Genomic DNA, 12,018 nt, shown 5'->3' with positions numbered 1-12,018 from the left:
TAAAATATACACTAAATTTACGTAACATGTACTTTGTCATTTACGACTGTATGTACAAAAATATCCACTGATTGCATAAACAACCATATTCAGTATATACACAGCTTATAATATCATTATTAATTACCCTCCCAGATGCATAAGAATGTAATGTGAGCAGACAGAACATTTTGATGGTACATGAAACAATTTAAGATTTTCATTTAATAAGCAATATGGTGGTCAAAGTCCTATTTTTATCATTTGCTTTCTACAGGGGATCGAGTCGGTACATTTTTTCCCCTACAGTATGCTTTATTTAATAGTTATATTTGGGTCACAATATAAAATGAAAACCAAAGAGGGATGTTATCTTAATATACATTCATACCTTGAGCTAGTGACATAATCATACACAGGTATTTCACACTTCTTTCCTATGAGAATGTCTTTGAGTATCCTCAACAAAAGTTCATTGTCAAAAGCATCTGCAACAGAAATTTTTTTAGACAATAGAGCATCACATTTTCACAAAAAAAACTATGTTGAATTCAAAATAAACAAAAGCTGTAGGCAAAACCTATTTTTTTATTGATACCCCAGTAATAAAAAAACATTTCCTTAATTAAATTTAAGACATAATCCACTTCTTGCAGGGTATAAAATACCAGAAACAAGGTGTGCCATATCGAATGTTACAGAAATCCTCATTTTCAATTAAGTGATCTGATTATTTTAATATCGTTAACAGTTTCACTTCTTCGAAGCAAAGATCAATCATTCAACACTCAAACACAATATTTTGACAAAGGCACAATACATATTTTGCAATACATTTAAATCATACATACAATGCACAAATCAGTGTAACACATAGTTGCAGAATGTACAGTACTGTACACAATTCCATTATAAACTAATTATTTCAAAATAATCCAGGGTGTCTAAAATACTATTGAATCAATTACAAAACTTTTTCAAAACCTTTTGACAAAATATTTTTACGAGGATTTTATTAAAGGGTTTTTAGAAGTTATACTTCTTTAGGCAAGTTATGAAAAATTGACAAGCGTGAATTTTTACGATGCATGCACACCATGCAACAAAATTTTCGCAGGATGAAAAAAAGGCTACATACAAATAATAATTATATATGACCTTTAAATCTTGTAACTTAGTGATTGATATTGAATATTGATCCATATTATTAAAAACATTTATTTATTGTGAATATTAGTGATAAAAATTGTGTTTATAAACTTTTGCAAATGTATTTATACAAGTGAGGTTATGTTATATACTTCTTTAAGTGCATTATTAAAAATTATGAGAACAAATTTTTATCATTTACACACAACATGCAACAAAAATTGATAGAATGAAAAAAGGCTACTTACAAATAACAATTATATATGTGCTTCTAAATCATATACTTTAGTGATTGATATTGATTACTGGTCAATATAATTTTAAAAAAAAATTATTTATTGTTAACATTAGTGATAGAAATTATGTTTACAAACTTTTTCACGTGTATTTTCAAGTGTATTTATATAAGTGAGGTTATGTTCCCATATGTATAATTTATTTGCAATATAAATTATACATTATTTAGTAAATAATTAAAATTAATAAATTAGTACAAACATTCAGCATATTTATTGGTTCTCATTATTAATTAAAATTTATCTTGATTACTTTACTAAATTTAAAAATTAATTTTATACGCATGTTTTTATTAATATTGAATACCAGGTTTTTTTTAACTTGATTGAATTTATACTTTACCAACCATATTTATATCACCCCAGTCATCCTATTATTTTATTCCTATTAATAATTTGCATGCAAAATTAAATTGAATTTTTTCATTATGCCAAGTAAGTATAATGTCTAAATCACTCATAAAAAACAAATTTAAAAAATAAAAATAAAGAAAATAAGTAAATGCAAACTTTTTTTTAAATCTACTTACATAACTGAAATAAAACATGGGAAAATGCAATTATTAAATTTTCTACAATGCCCAGAAATGCACTAATTTTGGTTCAAGTGCATTTTACGATACCAGATTCCAATTGGTTGAAATTAACAGAGGAGGAAACATTGAAATCATTTAGTAGAGATGAACGGTAGTTGTTTATAGTTATAATTGCGGGAAAAATGAAAATGCAGAACAAAATATAGAAAACATTAAAAAGCCAAATAGTCATATGAAAACAAAAAAAAATTGTATTGAGTAAATAAGTAGGTCTACACAATCTGTATTAAGAATGTTATAATAATTGTAGTGAATGTGTGCAAATAAGTGTACTTGTAACAGTTTGTTATAAAGGTGCAGTGGAGGGAAAGAATGTGTGGACTGAGATTATATTAGTAAATGGACGAACGAAGGTTAACGTTTCGCAAGATAGCAAAATGAAATGGAGAAACTGCAATTAGATTTGGAGTGAATGATGCAACTGTAAGAGAAAAATTGATAGTATAGAATCACTGCAGTAAAAACAAGAAAGTTAAGTGGGGATCAATGGAAGTGAAGTTTTTGTGATTTGTAGTTGTTTCATGTGTATGTTGTGTTATGCGTTAGGTGACAGTTGCGTATTTAATTTGGGTGAAATATTGATTTACGTAATCATAAAGTAGATTTAATTTCAAACAAAGTTCTTTAGGGGATACTGGTGTTTATGTGGTGAAACACAGACATTTTCCAATATAATATTAGCGGTATCGTACAGTCCCATCTAGTTGATTGTATTTCGCAGTACCAGTAAATAATTTATTGAACGTTATAAATAATAGAAAAAAATTATCACTATCTCAAAGTAGACTTCAGTCCCACCCATTCTAGTGTATTTTGCAATATTGGTTTTAATTCTTTATAATTTATGTTTCCCGCAACATTTATGTTTCAGAATCATGAAGTTATCTAATTAACAGGGGACGTTGTTCTAATTCACAATACCAATGTAATTTGTATCATGTACAGAAACAATGATATAAGATAATGTTCACATGTGACTATAAACTTAGGTGACGCGTCAAAATCAAATGTAGGTAAGTTAGCAAAAAAAACTGCTGGAAAATAAAGTTTAATGACTTCCAGCAACATTTCTACTATTTTTACAGACCTTTTATGACTTTTATGACAAGTTTCTCAGTTTCCTTACTTGTTAGGGTCCCTTATGACCTGTAGACACCCTGTAAACTTATCCTTTAGCCCACATCTCTTACGTCAACTACATAACTCAGATTATCGGTTCCCCAACTTTTTCAGCCACTGAGTCCTTTCCGAAGCAAAAGATTCTCGTGGAGCCCCGTGAAATTTGTAGTGGCCGCAGACTGTTCATCGTACTAATTTCGCTTTCAAATTTAAATCACTTCCATTACTTATAAAAAAATATGGGGCTTGCAATGTCTAAAATATGGAAATCGATCTAGAATAATAATCATAAAAAACATCAATTGACTTTTTAATTTCTTTCACTTTTTTAAAAGTGATCCCCTTAATTTTAGTCAGCTTCTTAACTGCTGCAAATGGAGCCCCTGTTTGGTAAATGCTGCCTAAGAAAATTAATCTAGAAACTCTGTTGGATGCTGAAAATTGGATTACTCCCTTTTTTTAACACAAACAAAAGTTTGCTACATACATTTTCTAATAATCAAGAAATCATAAAAGATAAAAATAAATTTGTATTAATTACCTACAGAAAATAAAACTTGAACATTTGGTGCAATTTGGATGGTTGATTTAATAATGGCAATGGCTAGAAGCAAGATTATATGGTGAATAGCGATAAAAACAAATAACAGTAAAATTAGTCATTACATTGCCAACCACAGAAATGGAATTATTGTATACATTATAGCAACGTGTCTTAAATTATGTAAATATACATTGGTAATTAAAAAAAATTAAAATTTTTCCCATCCGTATCTCTAAATGTAAAGCTTACCTGGGTGGTCAAAGTTGAAATTGCCCTTCTCTGCTTTAACTTTTTCTTGAGGTGTCAACTCTCTGTAGAAACTGTCTTGGCTGATGCAGACGACCTGCCTCTCAGTGTGGTCCATATCAGCTTGCCCAAGCTTTTCCATTATGCGTTTGCAGACTGTAGACTGAACCAGAATTAACAAATATAAAGTTGCCTACTATGACAGAACTGAACTGATTAGTCCATTAAATTTTCATATGGAAATTTTTTAATGACACAAATAACACAACTGAATTTTTTTATTAGACAACCTAAATGATAACAGAAAACTAATGTTTACTATTTCAACTGCATCTAGGAAACCTATATTTTACAATGAATGTATGCCTATTAAATTTATTCCCTTCACCAAGAAAATTTAAAAAAAAAATTTAAAAAAAAACTTTAAAGTTATATATTTTTAGATTTACAAATGTTGCTTGATTTATTACAAAAATAGCATATTAGAATTCTACCTAAATACTACAAGTTGTACCAGACTTCACACACTGCAAACCTCATTGTTGTGATTTAATCACTTTTAATTTCTCACAAAAGTGCCATCTTAGTTGAAAAACTGAAGGGATCAAAATATATTTTTGAGGCTATGTTTTTATAAAGCAGCTAGGTTTTAGAGGTTTGGGTGATCATAACTAAAGTGAAAGGTTGGTTATATTAAACAAGCTACATTAAGTCATTATAATGTTAAGTCCTCAATGGCTGTGATCACCATTACGTCAAGCTAACATAGTAAGGGCAGCAAGTTCAATCACAACACCCTAATATGACTAAAATTCATGAGCATTGAGTCGGTGCCCAAGTGGTTCCTAGTATACATACTATAAACTTGGAGAGATGATTTCCTAGAGTAGGTGCTTATCCAAAAATAATAAAAATTCAGAAATAGTATTTTTGACTTTTAGTTATCCCCAGATATGCTGTTGAGTTTTTAATTGTCGCTAACCAGTGGCATCTCGTCAGGGCAAGCAAGGCAAGCAGTGCTTGCCCAGGCAGTTTCCAGACATTGTATTTTTTAAATAAATATTTTATTCAGAATAGTATTTTACTTTGGCTCGTGCCGTTAGGTGTATGTATTTTTTACACTATCTTCTTGGGACCCAGTACTGTGCGCTGTGCGCTATAAGAAAAGAACTCGTTGACACACAAAACATGCTGTTTTAGAAGCGTTGCTAGGTTTAGAAGTGCTGGTAGGACCGCTTTCAGGAGGAAGGCTGCCGCAGTAGTTTCCTTTCGGAAGGGGGGGTGGCATGGTACAAAGGTTCAGGGAGGGGATTGGCTGTAAAAACACGTGGTAGAAGCTACGAAGGTAGCACTTTCTTGCCGAACTGAAGCGAACATGGCCGAAGCAGACGGTGGAATTCTTCCGCCGACTGCTTCGGCTATGTCCGCCACAGTTCGGCAGGGCAGGTGGCGAGGTCGCGTTTCAGTCGGCAGTCGTCTCTCGGGGCGCGCGCATCTCTCCCGCGGGCTGTTAGCTGGCAGTGCGTGGGGGATTTGTGGGCGTACGCGTCCCGCGGGTGGCGGACACGGGATCCCAGCTCGAGAGTTGCAATCTCGCTGGGGTGACTGTGAATAACCAATAGCAGTCCGTGGACCAATGGTCGGCCTGTGGAGTCGTTATTACGGCTATCGGGGTGAAAGGTAGCCTGAATGAAGCTCGGCGCGTGGCAGAAAGCAGTTCCGTCGGTGAAGGCACCGCAGGGGAGCTCGATGTGCCCTAGATGCGAAGTGTAGAGGAACTGCGGGCTGGAAATTGCGGAGCTGTGAACTGCCGCGCGCGCAACGGAACTGAACAGCATCTTAACTCTGAAGGAAAGTTGGGGCCCTGTTGGAGCCAGTGGTAGCCTGGGCGGCGCGACCTTCAACCGTCCCGGGATTTTGGAGGACAAGAGGGTCCGACTCGCAAGATACTTAATTCGCCTAAACGACTTACCCCCACCCTGGCTTGAAAGGTTGTTGGCTGTTGACTGGAAGAAGGAAGATGAAGATGGTGCAATGTCAGGCTGCCTTTCGCCCCGTACGCCCGCAGTTCGAGCCGGTTTACTGGCTCGTCTGCCCATATCTGGTTTAACTGTGGCTGCCTGGGCAGCTGGGCTGGGCTGACGAGTGAAGTCGCCCGCCCCTGGGGGCGCATTCGCCCCTGGTTAATAATAACCCAGGAGTACCCAACATTTAAATGCGGGCCGCAAGGCCCAAGCACCCAACTCCAGCATGGTCGATTTTTCAGCCCCTCCAACTCTTCTTACCTGGACTCTTCCCTCTTGTCCAGTAGTTACCTGCTTGCTTAATGCATGTTAATTGATCCCCGCATGACCCGGCCCAGGGTTTTCCCTGTGTCTATGCAGGTTTTACCTGGGTCACATTAGCTAGCTTTTAAGCTAGGCGACCAATGGGGCGTCAGTCATGGCGCCAATCGCAGCCATGGCTGGCCAGTAAACCCCAATAGCACACGATGCACGCGCCCTTGTCCCGCATGGTTAAAAACCCGCATGGAAGAGTGTATAGGCCTGAGACACACTTAGGTCCTCCCCTAACCTGGACCCTCCCCTTACACACTTAGAATAATTTAGGCTAGGAAAAAAATTGTGGCATTTCAGGAATGATTGACGTGCCAGTTTCTTGGTACACGTACCAGTTAACAGAGTTTCTGATCACGTATGAAGATAATTTCTTTTGTGTTGGTACGAAAAATACCAAGAATTAATTTTTACTATTCTAGTACATTTTTATTTATTTATTTATTTGTAATTGTAACATGCCAACCAACAGGACAAAGCCTTTAATGGTTGGCACATAATTAGATACATATACACTCACAATAATAAACATAAATGAAAAACACAATACAATATAATACATATAAAAACAAAACACACATAACGAAAGACAATAAAACAAAAATCAAACGTTACAATTTAGACAATACAGAACTAAACCACATATGATCATTAGGAACTATGGAAAATAATTAAAGTCTTTATCAAAATTATTAAAATTGGTTATTAGCCTAAAGATAATATCATTATTTCTGTTAACTGTACATAAAGTGGAAGTTAAACGACTGTTAAAAGGAGGTACTTAAACCGGTGTTGTCAAGTATATATTTACAGTTTGTTAGTATAACATTTTTTAATAAAAATAAAGTCAAGCAATTCTCTTCGACTTGAGAGAGATATCAGATTGGGTAGAGGAAGTTGTTTTTGAATAATAATATTTATTAATTTATTCTGTATATTTTCAATTTTCATATTATCGCACATATTGATGTTGTTCCAAATTACTGAGCAGTATTCTAGTTTTGACCTAATTAATGCTAAATAAAGTGAGAAGATAGAATCAGTTTTGGTAGCATAACATGTGACATATTTAATTAAAGCTAATGTTCTTCGGGAACTAGAAATTAAATGTTGAACATGTTGGTGAAAGAACAATTTAGAATCTAGAATGATACCTAAATCTTTGAGAGAAGAGGATTTCTGAATTAAGGTGTTGCCCAATTTATAATCGTATTTGATAGGAAGGTATTTTCTGGTAAAGGATATTATTTTTGTTTTGCCTTTGTTGAGGGTCACAAGATTGGCTATACACCAGTTATTAATTTCATTAATGTCAGTTTGTAATAATAAACAGTCATTAAAAGAGAAAATTTTTCTACTTATTTTTAGATCATCTGCGAATAGAGTGCCAGAAGAATGATTCAGAATTTGAGTAATGTCATCAATAAATATGTTAAAAAGTAAAGGAGACAAGGTACCACCTTGAGGAAATCCAGAACTAGCTATAAAATTTGAAGAATTGGAGTTTTTATAGATACAAAAAAAGTTCGATTTTTAAGGTAGCTAGAAAACCAATTAACATAATTGTCACTAAGACCGAAATTATGTAACTTGCCTAATAGTAAAGAATGGTTTACAGTATCAAAAGCTTTAGCAAGATCAAAATAGCAGGCATCTACCTGACCCCTGCTAATGACTTCATTAAAAATAGGATTGAGGAAAGTAATTAGATTGGTGGCTGTGATCATTCCTGATCTAAAGCCATGTTGATTACAAGATAAATGATTTTTTAGTTGGAAATTCGTGATTTTAAAAACTATTTTTTCAAAAATTTTTAGAGAGACAATTTAATAGTGATATTGGTCTATAGTTAACCACATTTAATTTGCTACCGTTTTTATGAATTGGAATGACCTTTGCAATTTTCCATTTATTTGGAAAAACTTGGGTTCTTAAACTAGTATTAAATAAATGTTTTAATAGGGGTACTAATATATTTGAACAGCCTTTAAGAATAAAATTAGGAATCCCGTTGGGTCCTGTAGACATTGAGGGTTTTAGAGCCCTTATGCCCCAAAGCACAAGGCTGTCAGAAACAGAGGGAACAGATATTGTATCAACGAATGAATTTAAGGTGGGAACTTGGTAATTGACATTAGAGGACACAAACACTTGAAAAGTATTCAGCAAATACATTAGTCAACACCACTGGATCACTAGATACATCATCATTAACTTTTAACGAATGCTGTTCATGATAACCGTTTTTTATTAATTTGACATAGCGCCAAAACTTCTTAGGGTTGTTCTTGATATTATTGTTAGTGGTTCTGGTCCAATTTATTTTATCACATTTGATAAGATATTTGGTTTGTTTTCGAAAGAATGAAAATTTAGTATAATAGTACATATTTTTGTTTCTTCTGTAAAGTTTGTGAAAATGTTTCTTGGATTTTAAAGCTTGAATTAAGTCTTTTGAAAACCAAACAGGGTATTTAGATGGTTTGCTATTGAAAACGGGGATGAATTCATTAATATTGTGACATATACAAGTAGTTAATTGATCAACAAGACAGTTAACATCAGTAGATTCATAGAAATTTGACCAATCATAGTTTTTAACAGCATTGTAAAGACCAAGATAGTCACCATTTATATAGGACCTAGAGACTCTAGTAGAACTGACCACATAAGGAATGCTGTCAGATATTATTTTTATAATTAAGGCAGGATGATATGGGTCTTCAGTGACAAGTGCTTTATCCGCATGAGATACTGAACATTGTGAGATGTTTGTAAAACAAAGGTCTAAGAGGTTTTTGGATGATAGGATTGTATTATACTGAAAAAGACCAAGACTAGATAAAAAATGTTTATAAGATATTGTGCTTTAGTCTTGATGTGCGTGTGCACGATGTTGGTAGTTAGATTATTGGTCCAATCAACACCTGGGACGTTAAAATCACCAAGTAGCACTAACTCATCTTGATAAGCAGCCAGTTTATCTTCTAAAGTCTCAAAATAAGATGAATAAATATTTGGTGATGTTTGGGGTGGAAAATATATATTGCCAATTATAAAGGATTTATTCTGAGACATTTTAACTTTTAACCAAACAGATTCAATTCCGGGGTAGTCCAGGTGAAAAATAGGCTGAATAGAAGTGAATTTAAACTTATTGACTGCTATCAAAACACTGCCACCACGATCTTTAGAAGTCAGCAAGGCGTCTCTATCATTTCTGTAGATTGAGTATTGGTCTGTGAAGTAGTGGGAATTAATGCTAAGATTGTTGAACCAGGTTTCAGTTAGACAGATAAAATCATAATTATAATCATAATTTACTTTAAGTACTTACTTTGCCATGTGTTGTCTGTTTATATATTTTGTACCAGATATTGATGATACTACACACCCACTTAGTATATAAGTAATGTAGAGTAGGTATTTTACTATCAGAATAATGTAAGTCAAACATTATTTTTTAAAAATAATTTATTTTAAAAAAAATGTCAATTTTTCTACCTGTGGAATAGTCAATGTTCAGTTAAGAAAACTACTTAAATAGCACCATTTTGTACCTTGAAATCCATATTTTCCCGGGGGAGGGCCCCCCGACCCCCCCCCCCCCCCAATCATGTTTTGATGTGAACGGAGTTGTTGCTTCCCCTCATGTAAACCTGCCTCGCCACTGTCGCTAACCTAACCAAAATGTTTACACAAATTTACATTATTTCCAGTGTAGCTAACCTAAACAACTGTTCAAAACTTTTAACTACCAGTAAACTACGTACTTGAAATATTGCAATGCTGTAAAAAAAATATCTAAAAAAAAATGTAAGGACTAAAAAATACCATTTTCAGGAGTTCATTTTTATTTTTTCAGATGAGTATTTACTCTAAAAAATTACCCTTGAAGATCCAGTCACTATATGCCTACGGGCATAACTGGTCAACATAAAAGCCTACAAAAAAACATTTAAAAAGGTATAAAATCTTGCAAATTTTAAATTTCTATTACAGCTAGATCCTGGAAAATGAAGTTAAGACCTTTCAATTCTAGAAATATGTTGGGGTGATGAGTTAGAAAATATATAAATTATCAATAAAAAGGATTGTTGATCTCTTTCAATAATTTATTATAGCAATTAAAGGAACTTTTAAATTAGTATTTAGAGATTTTAAGTTTATAGGGCTTTCACCTATCTGGGCACACACAAGGTGTGCAGAAAATAAAATAAACCAAAGCAATGTGAAAACTGCTCATGATATCGGAGTGGTGCCTGTTTAAGAACAAAATTTGATTAAGAATACCTTGAGAGTAAATTAGTGGCCCTGTATTTTGTTTTTAAATGTATTTTCTAGAAGAGTGAATACGGTTATAAAGTGCATTTTCAGAATAATTTTCAGACATTAAAATCCAGTATAAATTTTTTGAAATAATTCAAGAAACTTGCATTTAAATCTTTATCTACATTTCCCACTCAAACATCTGACGCCGACCGCCAATGCTCCTCTATGTCGCATAGACCGCTATGCCTCATCAACGTCACGCAAAGGCGTGTGCACCGAACGCGCTCGTGCGCGCAGCAAAGTGTAGTTCGTGCGACGAGGCGAACGCCAGGCAACGAGTGCTACGTCAGCGGAAGGATCCGGCCGGGTGTGGCATATCCCTCCGCCGCACTACAACAAATTAATTTATATATATTTTTCCAAAGGTTTTTATTAGACATTATTTTCATCAATTAATATTTAGGTCCTTTCAAATTCATGTTTCACTGTGCGCTTTGTCCCGAACCTGGCCGGTTCAGTTTCCCGCGAAATTCACACCTTTCCGCGGGAGGACTGGTGGGGGGAAGGGGGGTCGCACGCGGCGAGACACGTAGTGTCCTTCAGGAGCTCGGATAGGCCGGCAGCCTTCGCGCAACGCAGAACCATCTACTCTTGCTTTCACCAACATGTAGTTTCAATAGTCATAATCTTTTCTTAATCTTTTACGTACAGTTCCGTGGTTGGCCTCAATTTACCATGAGGTATTTCACTTAAATAAATCAGTGCTCCAAGATGAGTGTTCAGTATATTACGTAAGTACTGTGGGGAGTCTACAAAACGTTACGTCGGCACTTCATGCAACAACTTAGCTTACCGGCTAATTAGTTTCAGCCCGCACGGAGCAGTCAGAAGGCGACACGTGCCACCAAACATACTAACGAATCAGTCCCTGGGACACATCTAGGAATCACGTAGAGTCGCCGGAGACTCGGGCCTACGTGCCACTAGCCCAGTATAATAAGTGTTGTGTAATAGTGAAGTGTTTGTTCTGCAAAGTATAATTTGTCATGTTAGAGTTTAATTGTAACCGCCGCACGGTATCGTGCCACCAAACGTACTAACGAATCAGTCCCTGGGACACATCTAGGAATCACGTAGAGTCGCCGGAGACACGGGCCTACGTACCGATAGCCCAGTATAATAAGTATCGTGTAATAGTGAATTGTTCTGTTCGTCAAGGTATAATTTGTCCTGTTAGAGTTTATTTTGTAACCGCCACATCGTGTGTAAAAGTACGTCCTTCACGCACATTAAAATCGTGAGCCGCCACTGAGGAAGTGGGCTGCGCGTGTGACTAGTCGATTTGGGACAACCGTTACGGCCAGAACGGGCAGCACTATGTATAGGGCTGTGCCGTAATAAATTCATCAAATATCCTCCAGAAACTTTCTGTTCTTCTTCAGGCGTCCCGAGTGGCCATAACAGCTCGGGGGGCCCTACTG

At 35.2% G+C, this 12,018-nt stretch overlaps 1 protein-coding gene across 3 annotated transcripts in view; it reads right to left on the bottom strand.

The window, feature by feature from the left end:
• Positions 1-12,018, bottom strand: part of LOC134534983 (uridine-cytidine kinase) — a 52,943-nt gene that overhangs the window by 37,547 nt on the left and 3,378 nt on the right. For all 3 annotated transcript variants that reach the window (XM_063373791.1, XM_063373771.1, XM_063373781.1), the window contains exons 2-3: positions 3,933-4,092; positions 371-467 (exon numbers count right to left, since the gene is read on the bottom strand). In XM_063373791.1, the coding sequence (XP_063229861.1) occupies positions 371-467; positions 3,933-4,092 (257 nt within the window). The remainder of the gene's footprint in view (positions 1-370; positions 468-3,932; positions 4,093-12,018) is intronic.

Source organism: Bacillus rossius, chromosome 1 (assembly GCF_032445375.1).
Source record: "Bacillus rossius redtenbacheri isolate Brsri chromosome 1, Brsri_v3, whole genome shotgun sequence".
Classification (NCBI taxonomy): Eukaryota; Metazoa; Arthropoda; class Insecta; order Phasmatodea; family Bacillidae; genus Bacillus; species Bacillus rossius.
This window is presented reverse-complemented; position numbering and strand designations above follow the sequence as displayed.